Source organism: Bos javanicus, chromosome 5 (assembly GCF_032452875.1).
Source record: "Bos javanicus breed banteng chromosome 5, ARS-OSU_banteng_1.0, whole genome shotgun sequence".
Taxonomy (NCBI): Eukaryota; Metazoa; Chordata; class Mammalia; order Artiodactyla; family Bovidae; genus Bos; species Bos javanicus.
Window position 1 is genome coordinate 42,818,485 of NC_083872.1, and position 20,948 is coordinate 42,839,432.

Below are 20,948 nucleotides of genomic sequence, written 5' to 3' on the forward strand. Positions count from 1 at the left end.
TTTGTTATGTTCACTAGTTTGTTGTATTTTTTAAATTCCCCATATAAGTGACATCATATAGTATTTGTCTTTTTCTGTCTGACTTACTTCACTTAGCATAATACCCTCCAAGTCTATCTATGTTGTTGCAAATGGCAAAGTTTTATTTCTTTTTTCATGACTGAGTAGTATTCCGTTGTGTAGAGTATAATTTAATACATATGACTTTACTATGAAATACATTTGTATTAGTTTCTGTGATTCTTACTGTATTTTAAATATTAAGGAGAAAGTTTAATTGTTAAAATTATGAGCTAATAAAGGTTCTACTGCCTAGGTGTAAACTGTGACCCTGCTACTTAATAGTTATGGGACCATAGGCAAGTTTTAAAACTCATGTGGGGCTCATTTCCTCATGTGTAAAATGGGTTAATAATCATAGTTACCTCCCAGGGCTGTTGAGAGTATTAAGTGCATTACTACACAAAAATCATTAAGAGCTTACTTAACGTAAGAATTATGTTAGCTGTTATTATTATTTTATTATCTTATGGTATAATCTTTCCTGTTTTCCTTAACTATGCATAATAAAGTAGTAGCTAAAAAGAAAATGTCATTGGGAGATTAAAATGAGAGGAATTGGCTGTTTAAAAAAAAAGGTAACCTTCTATACTTATAAATGAAATTATACATGTTAATGTTATGTAATAAGTATAAAATAGTACATAAAAATAGAAAGTTTGCTATTTAAAGCAAATATACCGAAATATAAAATGATGCTTTACAGAGTGTAGAATTTTTGTTGATGCAATCACTGGGAAACTATTGATTATTTTTGTTATGGTATCATATTGTTAGATTTTGCATGCTTCTTTTGTATTTCAGTGGTAAAAATGTTAGAGTAGCATTTACATCTGAACACTAATTTTACCCATGTGAAAAATACTGGACAGTGAAGACAATAATCATATTTTTCAGTTTTTTGCAGAGTTAAAAATAAAAAACTAAAAAATCATTCAAAATTTCTTGAATAACAAAGAATAAAGTTCATGTTTACTCTTGTCTGAACAACCTATTTCCTGAATTTTCTCTTTTATTCTTACTTCTTTACTTACAAAATTAGTTGCACAATCATAGAGTTTCAGTCCACCACACATATAATGCCACTGGTAAGAGAATATTACAAAATTTTGTTATGCTTGTAAAAATGGTATTAACTTATTTATTAAATAAAATATGAATATTGAGTACAACTAATCTAAAAATCTAAAATCATTTAAAAACAACTCAATGTATTTTAATACAGGTTATTCAATAAAAATATTTTTCTTATAACACTATTTGTAATAAATATATACACATACTTATATGTATATAGCAGTACTCCTGAATATTAGCACTGCAGAGACTCCTGTCAGAGTTTTCACTAGTGACACTAGTGCTGGAATTATTAGTGACTTTTTGTTGCCTATATACCATATAAGTTCAGTTCAGTTCAGTCGCTCAGTCATGTCCGACTCTTTGCAACCCCATGTACCACAGCACGCCAGGCCTCCCTGTCCATCACCAACTCCCAGAGTTTACCCAAACTCATATCCATCGAGTCGGTGATGCCATCCAACCATCTCATCCTCTGTCGTCCCCTTCTCCTCCTGCCTGGAAACCCTCCCAGCAACAGGGTCTTTTCCAATGAGTCAGCTCTTCACACCAGGTGGCCAAAATACTGGAGTTTCAGCTTCAACATCAGTCCTTCCAATGAACACCCAGGACTGATCTCCTTTAGGATGGACTGGTTGGATCTCCTTGCAGTCCAAGGGACTCTCAAGAGTCTTCTCCAACACCACAGTTCAAAAGCATCAATTCTTCAGCGCTCAGCTTTCTTCACAGTCCATACATGACCACTGGAAAAACCATAGCCTTGACTAGACGGACCTTTGTTGACAAAGTAATGTCTCTGATTTTAATATGCTGTCTAGGTTGGTCATAACTTTCCTTCCTGGGAGTAAGCGTCTTTTAATTTCATGTCTGCAATCACCATCTACAATCATTTTGGAGCCCACAAAAATAAAGTCAGCCATTGTTTCCACTGTTTCCCTGTCTATTTGCCATGAAGTGACTGAACCGGATGGCATGATCTTAGTTTTCTGAATGTTGAGCTTTAAGCTAATTTTTTCACTCTCCTCTTTCACTTTCATCAAGAGGCTCTTTAGTTCTTCTTCACTTTCTGCCATAAGTGCTTTACAAATGAGAATGACAGATCACCACTTACTTTATAAGTAGCTCACTAAGAAGGTGAGTCAGTTTATTAAGAGAAGTTTCAAAGTAATTTTGATTAATCTTTTAGAGTTTTCTCTATCATTTATGTTTCTTTTAATGTTTTTTTGCCCTGGGTGATTCCTATATTGCTTTGGGTGATTCAACTTTGAGAGCATTTGACCACATTATACAAACACATATTCTCTTGAGCTCTGTCAATTTAGTAACATGAGTTTCTTTCGACAGGTAAGGCTACTACCAGGAAGAGTGTAGTGCTAACACCATAAATCTTAAACTGAAAACGTGATCCATTCATATTATGTTTCTCTTTGATCTCGTAATGAAGAGAGACCCTTTCTTGACCGTGAAGAGGAAAATGGACTCAGTGCCCTTTCAAAATGGAATTATTTTCTTATAGGGTCTAGTTGCAATATGTTCATCATGGTGTAGTTATATAATACTCTCATGATCATGACTATACGAGGGATCCCTGCATTTAGAACACTACATGCCTAAGGGTTTAGTGAAAGTTGAATTTAGGTATTGTTCTAACCAAGATCATTTAAAACATTTTATAGCTCTTGAACTGCTGCATAAATTTGCATTGCTGCTAAGTAGCTTCAGTCATGTCCGACTCTGTGCGACCCCATAGACGGCAGCCCACCAGGCTCCCCTATCCCTGGGATTCTCCAGGCAACAACACTGAAGTGTGTTGCCATTTCCTTCTCCAATGCATGAAAGTGAAAGTGAAGTCGCCCAGTCGTGTCCGACTCCTAGCGACTCCATGGACTGCAGCCCACCAGGCTCCTCTGTCCATGGGATTTTCCAGGCAAGAGTACTGGAGTGGGGTGCCACTGGCAAGAATATTACCAGGACCTGATTGATGTCCAGAGATTAAATGGCTTGGTGGAAACAATACTGAAATTTGAATCAGAAAACTAGTTTAAGGTTTCATGGATTCTACTGCTTATTATATATTCTTTAATTGCTATCTTTCTTCCCTCTAGGAATAAGCAACAGTTTAGATTTAAAAAAAAGAACCACATATTGAATGGTCTCTACTATAAATCCATTATGTTAATCTTAAATAAGCCTTTGACCCTCCTCAGAAATCATTCCTTTTTCTTAATCCATCAATGTTCCTCTCTCCCAGACAGTTATGCACTTTTTCCCTCTTTCTTATTTACTGTTTATCTTGTTTCCTATTTAATAGGACAATGCAAGCAAATGGAGAAATTCCTTAAGATCCCATCACAATATCTACCCCTGTGTTTGGTCTTCCCAAATGCTCTGCAAAATGACTATCCAAGTGCTTCCAAGGCCTACTACTCCATTTTGATGCCCTCTGTCCTATCCACTTCCATCTACTTCAGGACATTACTCTAGCCTTCTTCCCCTTTCACTCATACATCACAAATAGTCTTTTCTCTAATGTATTTTTCCTTTAGCATACACGCTTGTTGTTCTTAACTTCATCTTGAAAAAAAAACTAAAAAGTGACAAAAAACACACCTTTCACTTGACTAATCTTTCCCCTTTAAGTTATCCTCAAGTTCTCTTTTTTCTTATTACAGCTAAACTGCTCAAAAATGTTTACACATTCTGCCTGTTTCTCTTCTCTTTCTTAGACTCATTCTAACCAGATTTTTGTGCCCAGTATTCCAATAAATTTCTCAAAATTACTGATAACCTTCATGTTTAGTGACTGATAGATACTTTTCACTGCAACATGTCACTACAATTTTTATAGAGATTATTTACACAGCAGTTTTAGGATTTATTGAATGTTCAGGTCATTTTTAGTAAACTCATTGCACAATTGCAATTTTTAATTTTTTTAATATTTTTTCATTTATTTTTGGCTGTGCTGGGTCTTTGTTGCTACACGTGGGCATTTTCTAGTTCCAGAGACCAAGGGCTATTCTCCAGTTGTGGTGTATAGACTTCTCACTGTGGTGGTTTCTCTTGTGGAGCCCGGGCTCTAGGGCATGTGGGCTTCAGGAGTTGCGGCACATGGGCCCAGTAATTAATAGTTCAAAGGCTCCAGAGTGCAGGCTCAGTAAGCTGTGGTGCATGGGCTTAGCTGGCCCATGGCAACGTGGGATCGTCCCAGACCAGGGATAGAACTGGTGTCCCCTTCATTGCAAGGTGGATTCTTAACCACTGGGCCACCAGGAAATTCCCTCATTGGTTTATGTTATGATGCTGCTGCTGCTGCTAAGTCGCTTCAGTCGTGTCTGACTCTGTGCGACCCCATAGATGGCAGCCCACCAGGCTCTTCTGTCCCTGGGATTCTCCAGGCAAGAATACTGGAGTGAGTTGCCATATGTTATGATGAGCTAATCTTTAAAGTTTTGAAACAGCAAATCTTTTTATTGACTGATATAACAGTAACAGAGGGACAGGCAACCTGTATTCTGAACAAAATATAAAGAAAGAAATGATTGCTAAGGCATATATTAGAACTAAATCATGAAAATAACTGGAAAACTTTTTTTTTTTTTTACAGTTTTACAATCTGTCATAAAACAGAAGTTGTCAAAAACACTCTAAATCCTGTATGGCAAGCATTCAAGATCTCAGTAAGAGCTTTATGTAATGGCGATTATGACAGGTAAAATAAGTGTCAACTTGTCTGAGAGTTTTAATCACTGTAGATTTTGTATCCAATAGTCTAAGTTGAATTTTTAAAATTAAGATGGCTTCTTTGCCAATGTAAATGTGTATTTACCAAAGCATAGTTGACTTATTAAGAATTTTTTAAGTAACATTTTTTACCCATAATGATATAGGCAAGAGGAATAATTGACTAATTAAATTTTGATTTGACTGAATTTTCAAAAACAAAAATGTGCAAAGTGCTAAAAATATATTGAATATTTGTTTATTTTAACATATACAAAAGTATCCCATAATTTTTATAGCCTCAGAAACCTTTTATAGGTTTTCATTTGGTATTATCTTTCTAGAAAGGAATAAGTAAATATACAAAAGATGTAAAATTATTATTATGTATGTTATCAACCCTGTTTACTCCTGAGAATCCTATTTGACATCATCATTCTCATGGTCACTGAGTTATAAAAGTTCTACAGATCTAGAACAGGGAGATTCTGGTGTTTTACAAATAAGTAGGTCATGTGGCCCTAAAGATCTTCCCACAATATACCTGAAGATTTATTCATATCAAAGTTTTTTCTTTTTCTTATGAAGATGGATTATAAGATTACTATATAAAAACCCTTTCTCACCCCAAAACATATTTTATCTTACTACTTGTATATTAGAAAAATGAAAATTTATTCTATTAACTAAAATCATAGGAAAAACTATCCATTACCAATATGTCATTAGATGTTCTTAAAATGTATTATGCTACTTGCCTGTCACTTTATTCATTTAATAATGTCACAACTTTATTTAATTGGACTCATTCTTTCTAAGACCATGATTTGTATAATACAGTTAGCAGCATCAGCATCACCTGATGAAACTTGTAAAAATTCAAGTTCTTGGGCCCACCCCCGGGACTACTGAACCAGAAACACTTGGGCATGAGGTCACATAATTCACATTTTTACAAGCCTTCCATGTGATTCTGATATATGCTGAGTTTGAGAAATACAAACTCAATGTCAAAACACAAAGTCAATGGTTTTGAAGACTGGAAAAGTAGCTCTATGCTCCTCATTGAAGAGCTGTGTCAAACTATAAATGGTTTTCCTGTTTAATTTCCTATTCTGTTTAAAGAATTTAAAAATCTATGTGATTTTAAAAACCTATTTTAAAGTAAAAATTGAAGACTAGTATTAAAATCAGAAAATCAGCTTTATTTTGTAAAACTTGAAAGTATACAATATTTTATCTAAGAAAGTCTATAACTTATTTTTTAACTTTCAGTCATATGTTAATTTGATCTTACTAAGTAACTTTACCCTGTGTGTATGTTTTCACCATGGACAGAACCGTCAAAGTAGAGGTGTATGACTGGAATCGAGATGGAAGGTAAGACATTGTCTTTTGTTTTGTTTTTGCTTTTACAAATTAATATGCTTTAAGAAGCAAATATACTGAAATGACCACATTTTCACATTTTAGATTTTGAATTGTGTATTTTTGTCTTGCTTTTCTGTTACTAAAATGTTCACGTGATATTTTAAGAATGAGTGTATTCAATTTGCAAAATAAAATAGAGGTCTTCCTCTATTTTTAATAGTAATAAAAATATAGTAATTTTAGAAACTACTAAAATTGCTAGTAACATATTAAAGATTACTAGTAATATAGTAAAGATTTTCAACTTGGACTTGATTTCTCATTGTGTACAATTTATAGACATCTAGTTTTATAGCTGTAGAGTTGTGATTCTCAAATTTCTGCATCTCATAATCTCTCTGAAGATTTCTATAACCTTTCTACCGCACATCATCCATGGGAACACATCTGAGCTCCCCTTCCACAAAAAAGGAGCACATACCTCACAAACAAACAATAAAACAAAACTCTAGAATTATGTCTGCTAATTGCCAATAAAAATAGGTAAGCAGAGTTCTGAAATTATGGTTTCCTTCTGCATAGCGCAACATGTTAATAAGTAAGAGAGGAACACACCACTGTTTTTTCTTTAGATATATTCTCACTATTTCTAATGTTTTAAGTAAGACTGATATTGAGGTGTGTTTTTAAATTTATTTATTTTTAATTGAAGGATAATTGCTTTACAATATTGTATTGGTTTCTGCCAAATATCAATATGAATCAGCCATAGCTAAACCTATGTCCCCTCTCCCTTGAGCCTTCCTCCCGCCTCCCTGTCCATCCGACCTCTCTGTTACAAAGCCCTGGTTTCAGTTCCCTGAGTCATATAGCAAATTCCCATTGGCTATCTATTTTACATATAGTAATACATATGTTTCCATGTTACTCTCTCCTTACAATGCATCCTCTCCTTCCACACCCCAGCCCTGTGTCCGTTAAGTCTGTTCTCTATCTTTAGGCCTCCATTACTGCTCTGCATATAGGTTCATCAGTAGTCTTTCTAGATTCTACATATATGCATTAATATACAATATTTGTTTTGTCTTTCTGACTTATTTCACTCTGTGTGATAGGCTCTAGGTTCATCCACCTCATTAGAACTGACTCAAATGCATTCCTTTTCAAATGCTGAGTATTTAAGCCCATGGGCTTCCCAGGTGGTGCTAGTGGTAAAGAACCTGCCTGACAATGCAGGAGACATAAGAGATCCAGGTTCGATCCCTGGGTTGGGAAGATCCCCTGGAGAAGTCCATGGCAACCCCCAGTATTCTTGCCTAGAGAATCCTGTGGACAGAGGAGCCTGGCAGGCTGCAGTTCATAGGGCCACACAGAGTTGGACATGACTGAAGTGACAGAGCACACCTAAGCCCACTGTTGTGACCTATTGCTCAGAAAAAAAAAAAAAGGTTCCTTTCAAAATAATACCTATTTACAGTGCACCTGGCCACACAAGAGTTCTGATGGAGATGTATGAGTTTGATGTTATTTTCATGCTTCAGATCAGATCAGTCACTCAGTTGTGTCCGACTCTTTGCGACCCCATGAATCGCAGCATGCCAGGCCTCCCTGTCCATCACCGACTCCCGGAGTTCACTCAGACTCACGTCCATCGAGTCAGCAATGCCATCCAGCCATCTCATCCTCTGTCATCCTCTTTTGCTCCTGCCCCCAATCCCTCCCAGCATCAGAGTCTTTTCCAATGAGTCAACTCTTCGCATGAGGTGGCCAGAGTACTGGAGTTTCAGCTTTAGCATCATTCCTTGCAAAGAAATCCCAGGGCTGATCTCCTTCAGAATGGACTGGTTAGATCTCCTTGCAGTCCAAGGGACTCTCAAGAGTCTTCTCTAACACTACAGTTCAAAAGCATCAATTCTTCAGTGCTCAGCTTTCTTCACAGTCCAACTCTCGCATCCATACATGACCACTGGAAAAACCATAGCCTTGACTAGATGGGCCTTTGTTGGCAAAGTAATGTCTCTGCTTTTCAATATGCTATCTAGGTTGGTCATAACTTTTCTTCCAAGGAGTAAACATCTTTTAATTTCATGGCTGCAGTTACCATCTGCGGTGATTTTGGAGCCCAAAAAAATAAAGTCTGACACTGTTTCCACTGTTTCCTCATCTATTTCCCATGAAGTGATGGGACCAGATGCCATGATCTTCGTTTTCTGTATGCTGAGCTTTAAGCCAACTTTTTCACTCTACTCTTTCACTTTCACTCTCCTCTTTCAAGAGGTTTTTAGTTCCTCTTCACTTTCTGCCATAAGGGTGGTGTCATCTGCATATCTGAGGTTATTGATATTGCTCCCGGCAATCTTGATTCCAGCTTCTGCTTCTTCCAGCCCAACATTTCTCATGATGTACTCTGAATAGAAGTTAAATAATCAGGTTGACAATATACAGCCTTGATGTACTCCTTTTCCTATTTGGAACCAGTCGGTTGTTCCATGTCCAGTTCTAACTGTTGCTTCCTGACCTGCATATAGGTTTCTCAAGAAGCAGGTCAGGTGGTCTGCTATTCCCATCTCTTTCAAAATTTTCCACAGTTTCTTGTGATCCACACAGTCAAAGGCTTTGGCATAGTCAATAAAGCAGAAATAGATGTTTTTCTGGAACTCTCATGCTTTTTCGATGATCCAGTGGATGTTGGCAATTTGATCTCTGGTTCCTCTACTTTTTCTAAAACCAGCTTGAACATCTGGAAGTTCACAGTTCACGTATTGCTGAAGCCTGGCGTGGAGAATTTTGAGCATTACTTTACTAGCGTGTGAGATGAGTGCAATTGTGTGGTAGTTTGAGCATTCTTTGGCATTGCCTTTCTTTGGGATTGGAATGAAAACTGACCTTTTCCAGTCCTCAAATACTATAGGTGTATCATTATTTAAATTGTATATCTAAGTGTATATCAGTGCTTTTGATTCCTCTTTTTAAGGAAGAGTATTTGCTTGGTGGATTCCATCATTTTTTTTTTTTTTTCACTTTTTGACAGCTCAACTTAGTTTTGATCACTGGAAATACAATGTTAGTCACATATGTATTTCAAATTTTCTAGTGGCAGCATTAACAAGTGTCAGTGTAAAAAAAATAGTTACCGTTTAGAAGTTAGGAGTTATGTTTTACTTGGTGGGAATTTTTAGGACTTCAAGCCTGAGAAACATCATCTCAAGTAATCCTGAGATAACTGCTCCAAGGAGGTGGAGGGAGAGGAGTACGTTTATATAGAAGCTCATAACAAGGGGCAGATAGTTTGAACATCAGGAGATGATTGTTAATTAAGGAAAACCAGAAATCTCAAGGAACTTAGTGCTTTTCTGTTTGGGAAGATGCAAGAGTCTAGGCTTGCTGAAATCTTTCCTTTCATATGCATCTCAGCTAGCTGGGGCCAGTGCTCACCATGGGAGTTGGCTGATGGCTTCCAGATAACAGATATTGTTATTCCTGGGCTTAGAAATTCACATTTGGAGGGTGGGAATCCCTGATGGCTATGACATCCTTGTTGATTGATACAGCAGGAAATAACTCCCTTGCACAGAAGTAAAACTAAACCAATGAAACTTATGTACATATTAATTTTCTAGTGTCAGCATTAACAAGTAAAACTCAACCAGTGAAATTGATGTAATATTTAATTTTATATGTGCAAAATGTTTTTAATTATGCAATCAATATCAACTTATTACAGAGAAAATTTTAAATTTTTATACTAAGTCTTTGAAATCTGATATGGTATTTCATGCTTATGGTACATCTCGATTGAGACTGGCTACAATTCAAGTGCCCTATAGCAACATCTGGTTGTCAGTTGTCATATTGGATAGCACTCTGTAGAGTGTAATAAAATTATTGACCTGAAACAAATAAGCTGCCAAATATTCCTTGACCAAAGAAGACTTTATCTTTGATTAGTATAGAATCTCAATTCAGAGACTGTGACCAGGACAACTCATGTGCAAGTCCCTGCAGGCAAGTGAAGGTGCTGATTTATAGAGAAAAGGGAGTTGGGAGGGCCATAACAATGAAAGAGTCTGTGGCTTTTGATTTTCTGAGTCCTTGCCAAGAAGGAAGAGGAAGTTTCTTCTGCTTTGCATGTATGTGCATGCTCAGTTGCTTCATTCATGTCCAACTCTGCAACCCCATGAGCTGTCGTCTGCCAGGTTCCTCTTTCCATGAGATTCTCCTGGCAAGAATACTGGAGTGGGTTGCTAGTTCCTCCTTCGGGGGACCTTCCTGACTAAGAGATCCAACCCGCATCTCCTACAACTCCTGCATTGGCAGGCAGATTCTTTATCACTGAGCCACCTCACCTCGGAAGCTCTTATATTGTTGGAGCTCTTCTATTGTTACAGGGCAGGAGAGCTCCCCCTGTTGGTCTCCTTGCTGTATTTATTTGAGGTTTCTGTTTTAATAAAGTTCATATACAGTGATATAACTAACTTTATATCAATTGTCTTATTCTTAAATCAGTTTGATTTTCTGAATTTGATACAAGTTGAGAGTTTTTCCCTTATAAAGTGGAGAAAAACTGGTCAGACATATGTATTATTTTGTCTATAAGTTTAATCATAAGAAGTAAATAGAGTAATTTGATGTTTCAATCCAGAAAGTATTTCAGTCAAAAATTGAAGTGAAAAATGTGTGATAGTGTTACATGCTTATATTATGTTTTATTTGCTAAGGTGCATTATATAATTGAAGTGTTAATAATATTCCCTGATTGTTCTATATAGCATCAGGCTTTGCTTTCACCACGAGACACAACCACAACTGAGCATCATTTCCTCTTTGGCCCAGCCTCTTCATTCTTTCTACCCTGCTTTTTCAGTAGCATATTGGACACCTACCAACCAGGGGAGCTCATCTTCCACTGTCATAACTTTTGCCTTTTCATAGTGTTCATGGGGTTCTTGAGAAAAAAATACTGGAGTGATTTCCAGTTCCCTTCACCAGTGAACCCGTTTTGTCAGAACTCTACACTATGACCCATCCATCTTGGGTAATCCTGCATGGCATGGCTCATAGTTTCATTGAGTTGCATAGGGCGGTGATCTGTGTGATCATTTTGGTTACTTTCCTGTGATTGTGGTTTTCATTCTGGAGGCCTGTGAGTGTTTGAAGGTCTCGGGCAGAGGCATGCATCAGCAATGTCCTGCAGCAGGGACAAGGGGACTGACAGCTGCAGTTCTGGGAGGTGCGGGTTGGCATAAGTCCCTTTGAAGATTGCCTTTAGACCTACCATAAAGCCTATAGACTCTAATATTGTGTAGGAACCTGGAAGGTTAGGTCCATGAATCAAGGAAAATTTGACATGGTCAAGCAGGAGATGGGAAGAGTGAACATCAACATCTTAGGAATCAGTGAACTAAAATGGAAGGGAATGGGAAAATTTAATTAATTTGACCATTTTATCAACTACTGTAAGAATCCTTTAGAAGAAATGGAGTATCCCTCATAGTCAACAAAAGAATCCAAAATGTGGTACTTAGGTGCAGTCTCAAAAATGACAGAATGATCTTGGTTTGTTTCCAATGCAAACCATTCAACATCAGAAGAATCCAAGTCTGTGCCCCAATCACTAGACAGTTCTATGAAGATATACAAGACCTTCTAGAACTTAAAAAAAAAAAAAATGTCCTTTTCATCATAGGGGATTGGAATGCAAAAGTAGGAAGTCAAGAGAACCTGGAGTAACAAGCAAGGTTGGTTTTGGAGTACAAAATGAAACAGAACAAAGGCTAACAAGTTTTGCCAAGAGAACACACTGGGCATAGCAAACATGCCCTTCCAAAAACACAAGAGATGACTCTACACATGGACATCATGAGATGGGCAGTACTGAAATCAGATTGATTATGTCCTATGCAGCTGAAGATAGAGAAACTCCATACAGTCAATAAAATCAAGACCTGGAGCTGACTGTTGCTCAGATCATGAGCTCCTTATTGCAAACTTCAGGCTTTCTTGAATAAAGTAGCTAAAATCACTAGGCTATTCGTGTATGACCTAAATAAAATACCTTATGATTATACAGTAGAGGTGATGAATAGATTCAAGGTATTAGATCTGATGGACAGGATTCATGAAGAACTATGGATAGAGGTTTGTAATATTCTACAAGACCCTGTGACCAAAAGCATCCCAAAGAAAAAGAAATGCAAGAAGGCAAAGTGATTATCAGAGGAGGCCTTACTGATAGCTGAGAAGAGAAGAGAAGTAAAAGGCAAAGAGAAAGGGAAAGATATTCCCAACTGAAAGCAGATTTATGGAGAATAGAAAGGAGAGATAAGAAAGCCTTCTTATATGAATGATGCAAAGAAATAGAGAAAAACAACAGAATGGGCAAAACTAGAGATCTCTTCAAGACAATTGGTGATACCAAGGGAATATTTCATGCAAAGATGGCCACAATAAAGGGCAGAAACAGCAAAGACTCACCAGAAGCAGAAGAGATTAAGAAGAGGTGGAAAGAATACACAGAAGAACTAGGAAAAAAAGACCTTGGTGGTCTGGATAACCACTCTGGTATGATCACTCACTTAGAGCCAGATATACTGGAGTGTGAACTATAGTGAGCATTCAGTTCAGTTCAGTCACTCAGTCATGTCCGATTCTTTGTGACCCCACGGACTGCAACACTGCAGGCTTCCCTGTCCATCGCCAACTCCTGGAGCCTTTTCAAGCTCATGTCCATCACGTTGGTGGTGCCATCCAGCCATCTCATCCTCTGTTGTCCCCTTCTCTTCCCGCCTTCAATCTTTCCCAGCATCAGGGTCTTTTCCTATGAGTCAGTTCTTTGCATCAGGTGGCCAAAGTATTCTGCTTCAGCATCAGTCCTTCTAATGAATATTCAGGACTGATTTCCTTTAGGATTGACAGGTTGGATCTCCTTGCAGTCCAAGGGACACTCAAGAGTCTTTGCCAACACCACAGTTCAAAAACTTCAAGTCTTCAGCACTCAGCTTTCTTTATAGTCCGACTCTCACATCCATACATGACCACTGGAAAAACCATAGCCTTGACTAGACAGATCTTTGTTGGCAAAGTAATGTCTCTGCTTTTTAATATGCTGTCTAGGTTGGTCATAGCTTTTCTTCCAAGGAGCAAGTGTCTTTGAATTTCATGGCTGCAGTCGCCATCTGCAGTGATTTTGGAGCCCCAAAAATAACATCTCTCACTGTTTTCATTGTTTCACCATCTATTTGCTATGAGGTAATGGGACCAGATGCCATGATCTTAGTTTTGTGAATGTTGAGTTTTAAGTAGTGGGCATTATGAAGCATTACTATGAACAAAGCTAGTGGAAGTGATGGAATTCCAGCAGAGCTATTTCAAATCCTAAAAGATGATGCTGTTAAAGTGTTCCACTCAATATGCCAGCAAATTTGGAAAACTCAGCAATGGCCACTGAACTGGAAAGGGTTAGTTTTCATTCCATTCGAAAAGAAATGTAATACCAAAGAATGTTCAAACTACAGTACAGTTGTGCTCATTTCAATGCTAGGAAGGTAATGCTCAAAATTTTTCAAGCTGGACTTCAACAGTATGTTAACTGAGAACTTCCAGATGTACAAACTGAATTTACTAAGGACAGCAGAAACAGAGATCAAATTGCCAACATCCAAGGGATCATAGAAAAAGAAAGGGATTCCCAGAAAAGCATCAACGTCTGCTTCATTGACTATGCTATAGCCTTTGACTGCATGGATCAAAATAAAGTGTGGAAAAATTTTAAAGAGATGGAAATACCAGACCAGCTTCCTGAAAAACCTGTATGCAGGTCAAGACAGCTAAAACCAAGCATAGAACAATGGACTGGTTCAAAATTGGTAAAGGAGTAAGACAAGGCTGTATATTGTCACCATGTTTATTTAACTTGATGCAGAGTACATCATGTGAAGTGTCAGGCTGGATCAGGCACAAGCTGAAATCAAGATTGCTTGGTAGAAATATCAACAACCTCAGATATACAGATGATACCACTCTAATGACAGAAAGTGAAGAGGAACTAAAGAGCCTCTTGTGAAGGTGAAAGATCAGAGTGAAAATCCGGACTTAAAACTCACATTCAAAAACTAAGTTAATGGCATCCAGTCCCATCACTTCATGGCAAATAAATGGGGGAAAAGTGGCAGATTTCATTATCTTGTGCTCCAAAATCACTGTGGATAATGATGGCAGCCATGAAATTAAAATATGCTTGCTCCTTGGAAGAAGAACTATGACATATTTAGACTGTGTATTAAAAATCAGAGACATCACTTTGCCAACAAAGATCCTAATGTCAAAGCTTTGCTTTTTCCAGTAGTCATGTACAGATGTGAGAGTTGGACCATAAAGTAGACTGAGCACTGAAGAAGTGATGCTTTCCAATTGTGATGCTGGAAAAGACTCCTGAAAATCCCTTTGACAGCAAGGAAATCAAACATGTCAATCCTGAAGGAAATTAACCCTGAGTATTCATTGGAAGGACTGAGGCTGAAGCTGAAGATCCAATACTTTAGCTACCTGATGTGAAGAGCTGACCAGCTGGAAAAGACTGAGGGCAGGAGGTAAGAGAATGACAAAGGATGAGATGGGGATAGCATCACTGACTCAGTGGATATGAATTTGAGCAATCTCTGAGAGATGGTAAAGGACAGGGAAGCCTGACATGCTGCAGTACATGGGATTGCAAAGAGTCAGACACAACTTAGTGACTGATTAACAGCAACAATAATATTCACTGATTAGGAACTTCAGGAATTTGTGTGATCTTTAATTTAGAAATCTGATGCTGTATTTGTCTGAAAACATATACTTGAAATTAATTCTGTAGCAAATATCTTGTGCATCTATGAGACATACAAAAATGTGATAATGCTGTTGAGCAAGCAGCCATCTGACATTAAAATGTGTATCCTGATCTTAAAATAAAAGAATTATAGTCATTGGTACTGTTTTTTAAAGTCTAAACACATTAAAACACATTAACAATGACCTGTGAACACAGAGACATTGCATCACCTTGGTATGATTATTTTAACTCTGATGCTGGGAGGGATTGGGGCAAGAGGAGAAGGGGACGTCAGAGGATGAGATGGCTGGATGGCATCACTGACTCGATGGACGTGAGTCTCAGTGAACTCCGGGAGTTGGTGTTGGACAGGGAGGCCTGGCGTGCTGCGATTCATGGGGGTCGCAAAGAGTCGGACACGACTGAGCGACTGATCTGATCTGATCTGATCTGATGTACTTAATTTCAACCAGTTATACCACTTTTCTAAAATCATTCCCATAATTCCTACCATATCTTCAAATCATGTGAGGGAAGAATATTTAAACCTCATTTTAACAATTGAAAAGCTGAAATGCTGAGAAACTGACTTGTCTAGATTACAGAGCAATCAGTAGTAGTATCCTTAAAATGATTCAAATTCTTCCAGTTGCTTCAGCTGAGTTAGTAGCTTAATTTGAAATTCAGGGTGCATTAATGGGACAGCTCTGCCTTAAAACCATGTGGTTCCAATGTAGGACTGATTGTAAAAGACTCACTGAGTAATTTGCTATCTCCCAGAAAATGATTTGATGAAACAGTTGAACTAGTGAACTTCCAGTCATAAAATCCTGGCTTGTAGTGTCCTTTGAACAGAGAGCAAAAATTTCATTTTTATTACTGTGCATTTTATCAAATGTAGTCATTTTAAAAAGTGGTAAGACTTTTCTATACATCTGTGTCTCTTTTGCTGTCTTACATACAGGGTTATTGTTACCATCTTTCTAAATTCCATATATATGCATTAGTTTACTGTATTGGTGTTTTTCTTTCTGGCTTACTTCACTCTGTATAATAGGCTCCAGTTTCATCCACCTCATTAGAACTGATTCAAACCCAGAGGGATGGTACAGAGAGGGAGGTGGGAGGGGGGATTCAGGATGGAGAACAAGTGTACACCTGTGGCAGATTCATGTTGATGTATGGAAAACCCAATACAATATTGTAAAGTAATTAGCCTCCAATTAAAGTAAGTAAATTTATATTTAAAAAAAAGAAAAGAAAAAAATTAATAAAGTGATAATACTTATAAATAAATAAGTCTGTAAAATGCTATCCAAATGCTATCAGTCTCTTGTATGTCGCTTTTGAAAGTAATATTTGTTAAATGTATTTGATGTTTTATACACATAATTATAGGTCATCATGGTATGAAATAACAGTGATTCCTGGTTCAGTGCTTCATTCAAGAATTTAAGTTTTCTGAGTCATTATAACTCATTAAGTTTTCTGAGTCATTATAACTCATTTACAAGGAGTCTTTTATATATACCTTTATATTTTTCTGATTTATTTTAATTTCCTCACATATTCTGATTAGTCTTTTTCTAGCAATAGACTTCAATTTGCCTGCAATTAATCTTTAGTGCCCTAAACACATATTTAATGATGGGATCAGTATATTTTCTTATTCCATTACCTATCACTTACTTGAAACTTTTAAAAATGCTAATTGTTTTTATTTATGATCCAATTAATTCTATTAATTTTAGAATAAATTATTATTGTGTGCCAAACAGGTTACCATGTGATTAATTTAACAAAACACTCCAGTCTTTATACAACAATATTTTAATTTTTTGTATTTTCATATTCTTTCACTCACTTTGATTATATATTCTCTCAGATGTGTATTTCAAGGAAAAAATATTTTTCTTATTTTCAATAAGATTTTAAAGAAAATTATATAAACATTTCACATTGGTGCTTAACTAAAAGGTATATGCAAGATAGATCTTGGAAAGTATAATTCTAATAAAGACTGGTTTCAAATCGGGAAAGGAGTACATCAAGACTATATGTTGTCACCCTGCTTATTTAACTTATATGCAGAATACATCATGAGAAACGCTGGGCTAGAAGAAGAACAAGCTGGAATCAAGATTGCCAGGAGAAATATCAATAACCTCAGAGACGCAGATGACACCACCCTTACGGCAGAAAGTGAAGAACTAAAGAGCCTCTTGATGAAAGTGAAAGAGGAGAGTGAAAAAGCTGGCTTAAAACTCATCATTCAAAAAACAAAGATCATGGCATCTGGTCCAATCACTTCATGGCAAAACAATGGAAACAATAAGAAACTTTATTTTCTTGGGGTCCAAAATCACTGCAGATGATGACTGCAGCCATGAAATTAAAAAACACTTGCTCCTTGTAAGAAAAGCTATGACCAACCTAGACAGCATATTAAAAAGAAGACACATTACTTTGCCAACAAATGTCTGTCTAGTCAAGGCTATGGTTTTTCCAGTAGTCATGTATGGATGTGAGAGTTGGACTATAAAAAAAGCTGAGCACTGAAGAATTGATGCTTTTGAACTGTGGTGTTGAAGACTCTTGAGAATCCCCTGGACTGCAAGGAGATCCAACCTGTCAATCCTAAAGGAAATCAGTGCTGAATAGTCATTGGAAGCACTAATGCTGAAGCTGAAACTCCAATGCTTTGACCACCTGATGAGAAGAACTGACTCCCTGGAAAAGTCCCTGATGCTGGGAAAGATTGAAGGTGGGAGGAGAAGGGGACAACAGAAGATGAGATGGTTGGATGGCAACACCGACTCAATGGACTTGAGTTTGAGCAAGCTCTGGGTGTTGGTGATGGACAGGGAGGCCTGGCATGCTGCAGTCTATGGGGTTTCAAAGTCAGACACAACTGAGCAACTGAACTGAATTGAGCATTGAAAAACTGATGCTTTCAAACTGTGGTGCTGGAAAAGAGTCATGAGAGTCTGTTGGACAGCAAGGCAATTGAACCAGTCAATCCTAAAGGAAATCAACCCTGAATATTCATTGGAAGGACTGATGTGAAGCTAAAGCTCCAATACTTTGGCCATCTGATGCAAAGAGCCAGCTCATTGGAAAAGATCCTGATGCTGTGAAAGATTGAAGGCAGGAGAAGGGGACAACAGAAGATGAGATGGTTGGATGGCATCACCAACTCAATGGACTTGAGTTTGAACAAGCTCCAAGAGATGGGGAAGGACAGGGAAGCCTCCAGTTGACACCACTGCTGTACTGGTTCATAGTGTTTCTGGCACATTTTTTAGGTGCCACATGTTTGCATTTTTCCCATCTTCTTTCCTTCCTGCCTTCCTCCCTTCCTTCCTTCCTCCCTCCTTCTCTCTCTTGCTCCCTCTCTCCCTCTTCCTAGCTTCCTCCCTTCTTTCTGTCTTCCTTCCTTTCTTTCTTTCATGGTTGATTTCAAACCTCATTTTTTTGTGACTAGAAAGGATACTTGATATTATTATTATTGTCTTAAATTTATTGAGATTTGTTTTGTGGTCTAGCATGTGATCTATGCTGAAGAACATTCCATGAACTCTTGAAAAAAGCATATATTCTACTGCATCTAGATGTAATGTGCAATTTGTATCTATTAGTCCATGTGCTCTAAAGTTCAGGGTATTTTCATAGTTTTTCTGCATCTCTCTGTCAATATAAATGGAATGTAAATTCTATTATTATTGTGTTACTCTCAACTGCTCCCATTATTTTTTTTTCAAACTTTATTTAGATATAATTGACATACAACATTGTGTATGTTTAAGGTGCACAACATGATGATTTTTTAAATTAATTAATTTATTTTAATTGGAGGCTAATTTTTGTAAATATTTGCTTTATCTATTAGGAACTTGTCGGCTGGGAGAATATGTATTTATAATTGTTACATCTTCTTGTTGGATAAGCCCCTAAAATTATGTGATGTGCTTCTTTGTCTCACTTTATAATTTTGTTTTAAAGTATCTTTGGTCTGATATATGTATTCATACCATAGCCTTTTTTGTGTGTTTTGTTTTCATTCACATAAAATACCATTTTCCATCCTATCAACTTTCAGACTGTCCTTTAAATCTGAAATGAGTCTCTTGCAGGCCACATATATATGAGTCTTGTAATTTAATTTATTGATCCACTCTATGTCTTTTTAATTGAAATTAGTATCCGTTTGCATCTTTTTTGAGGTATAGTTGATGTACAATATTATAAAAGTTACAGATGTACAACAGAATAATTCATGATTTTTAAAGGTTATACTCTATTTACAGTTATAAAATATTGACTATACTTACTGTGTTGTATACTATATCCTTTTAGCTTATTTATTTTATATGTCATTGTTTCTACCTCATAATTCACTGCCTCTATGCTGACGCTTCTCCCCCACTCCCCGATAACCACTAGTTTGATCTCTGGATCTGTGAGTCTCTTTCCTTTTTGTTGAATTCCCTACTTATTTTTTAAGATTCCATACATAAGTGGTATCATACATTATTTGTCTTTCTTTGTCTGATTTATTTCACTTAGCATAATGCACTGAGTCCATCTATGTTGTCACAAATGGCAAAATTTCATTGTTTTTTGTGGCTGTGCAGTATTGCATTATAGATAGGTGCTACATTTTTTATCCATTCATCTATTGAAAGACACTCAGCTTGCTTCCATATCTTGGCAGTTGTAAATAATACTGCTATGAACATTGGAGCTCATGCATCTTTTCACATTAGTGATTTTGCTTTTTGTTATACATGCGTGAGTGGAATTGCTGGATCATATAATAGTTCTATTTTTCCTTTTTTGAGAACACCATACTATTTTTCACATGATGGGCACCAACTTACATTCTCACCAACAGTATAAGAGGGTTCCTTTTGCTCAACATCGAACCACCAACATTTGTTATTTGTGCTCTTTTTCATGATACCCATTTTGACAGATGTAAAGTGGTATCTCACTCTGGTTTAGTTTGTATTTCTCTAATGAATAATGATATTGAGCATCTTGTCATGTACTTGTTGGCCATCTGTCTATATTCTTCAGAAAAAAAAATGTCTGTATAGTTCTTTGGTCCATTTTTTAATTGGTTGAGTCTTTTTGATGTTGATTTATATGAGCTCTTTATATATTTTGGATGTTAAGCCCTTATATTAGAAAATATTTTCTCTAATATTTTGTCTTTTCATTCTGTCAATGGTTTTCTTTGCAAAATTTTTTAAGTCTAAGTCCCATTTGTTTATTTTTGCTTTTATTTCCTTTCCTTTCAGGGACAAATCCAGAAAATATTGCTATGATTTTTGTTAAAGGGTGTTCTGTCCATATTTTCTTCTAGAAGATTTAGTCTTTCATTTATGTCTTTATTCCATTTTGAGTTTATTTTTTATATGATGTAAGGAAAACGTCTGGCCTCATTTTTTATATGTAACTTTCCACTTTACCAGCACCACTCATTGAAGAAACTGTATTTCCTCCATTGCATATTTTTATATCCTTTGTCATAGATTAAATGACTGCTAACGTGTGTATTTCCTTCTGGGCTCTCTTCTGTTGAGCTAAGTGTCTGATCTTGTGACAGTACCATACTGCTTTGATTATTGTTCCTTTGTACTGTAGTTTAAAGTTGAATGTTATTCCTCCAACTCTATTCTGATTTCATAAGATTTCACAAGATTTGCAGTCTTTTGTGTCTCCGTACAAATTTTAAAATTACTTGTTCTACTTCTGTGAAAAATACCTTTGGGTTCACATTAGATCTTTGGATTGCCTTTGGCATTATTGTCATTTAAACAATATTAATTCTTCCAAATCATGAATGCAGTAAATCTTTCCATCTGTTGGTGTCATCTTAAGTTAGTTTCTTCAGTGTCTT

The 20,948-nt window shown here is 36.7% G+C and overlaps 1 protein-coding gene across 4 annotated transcripts in view; it reads left to right on the plus strand.

Annotated features, from left to right (window-relative positions):
- CPNE8 (copine 8) overlaps window positions 1-20,948 on the plus strand; it is a 276,946-nt gene that overhangs the window by 146,855 nt on the left and 109,143 nt on the right. For all 4 annotated transcript variants that reach the window (XM_061416467.1, XM_061416469.1, XM_061416468.1 and 1 more), the window contains 2 exons: window positions 4,745-4,849; window positions 6,199-6,240. In XM_061416467.1, the coding sequence (XP_061272451.1) occupies window positions 4,745-4,849; window positions 6,199-6,240 (147 nt within the window). The remainder of the gene's footprint in view (window positions 1-4,744; window positions 4,850-6,198; window positions 6,241-20,948) is intronic.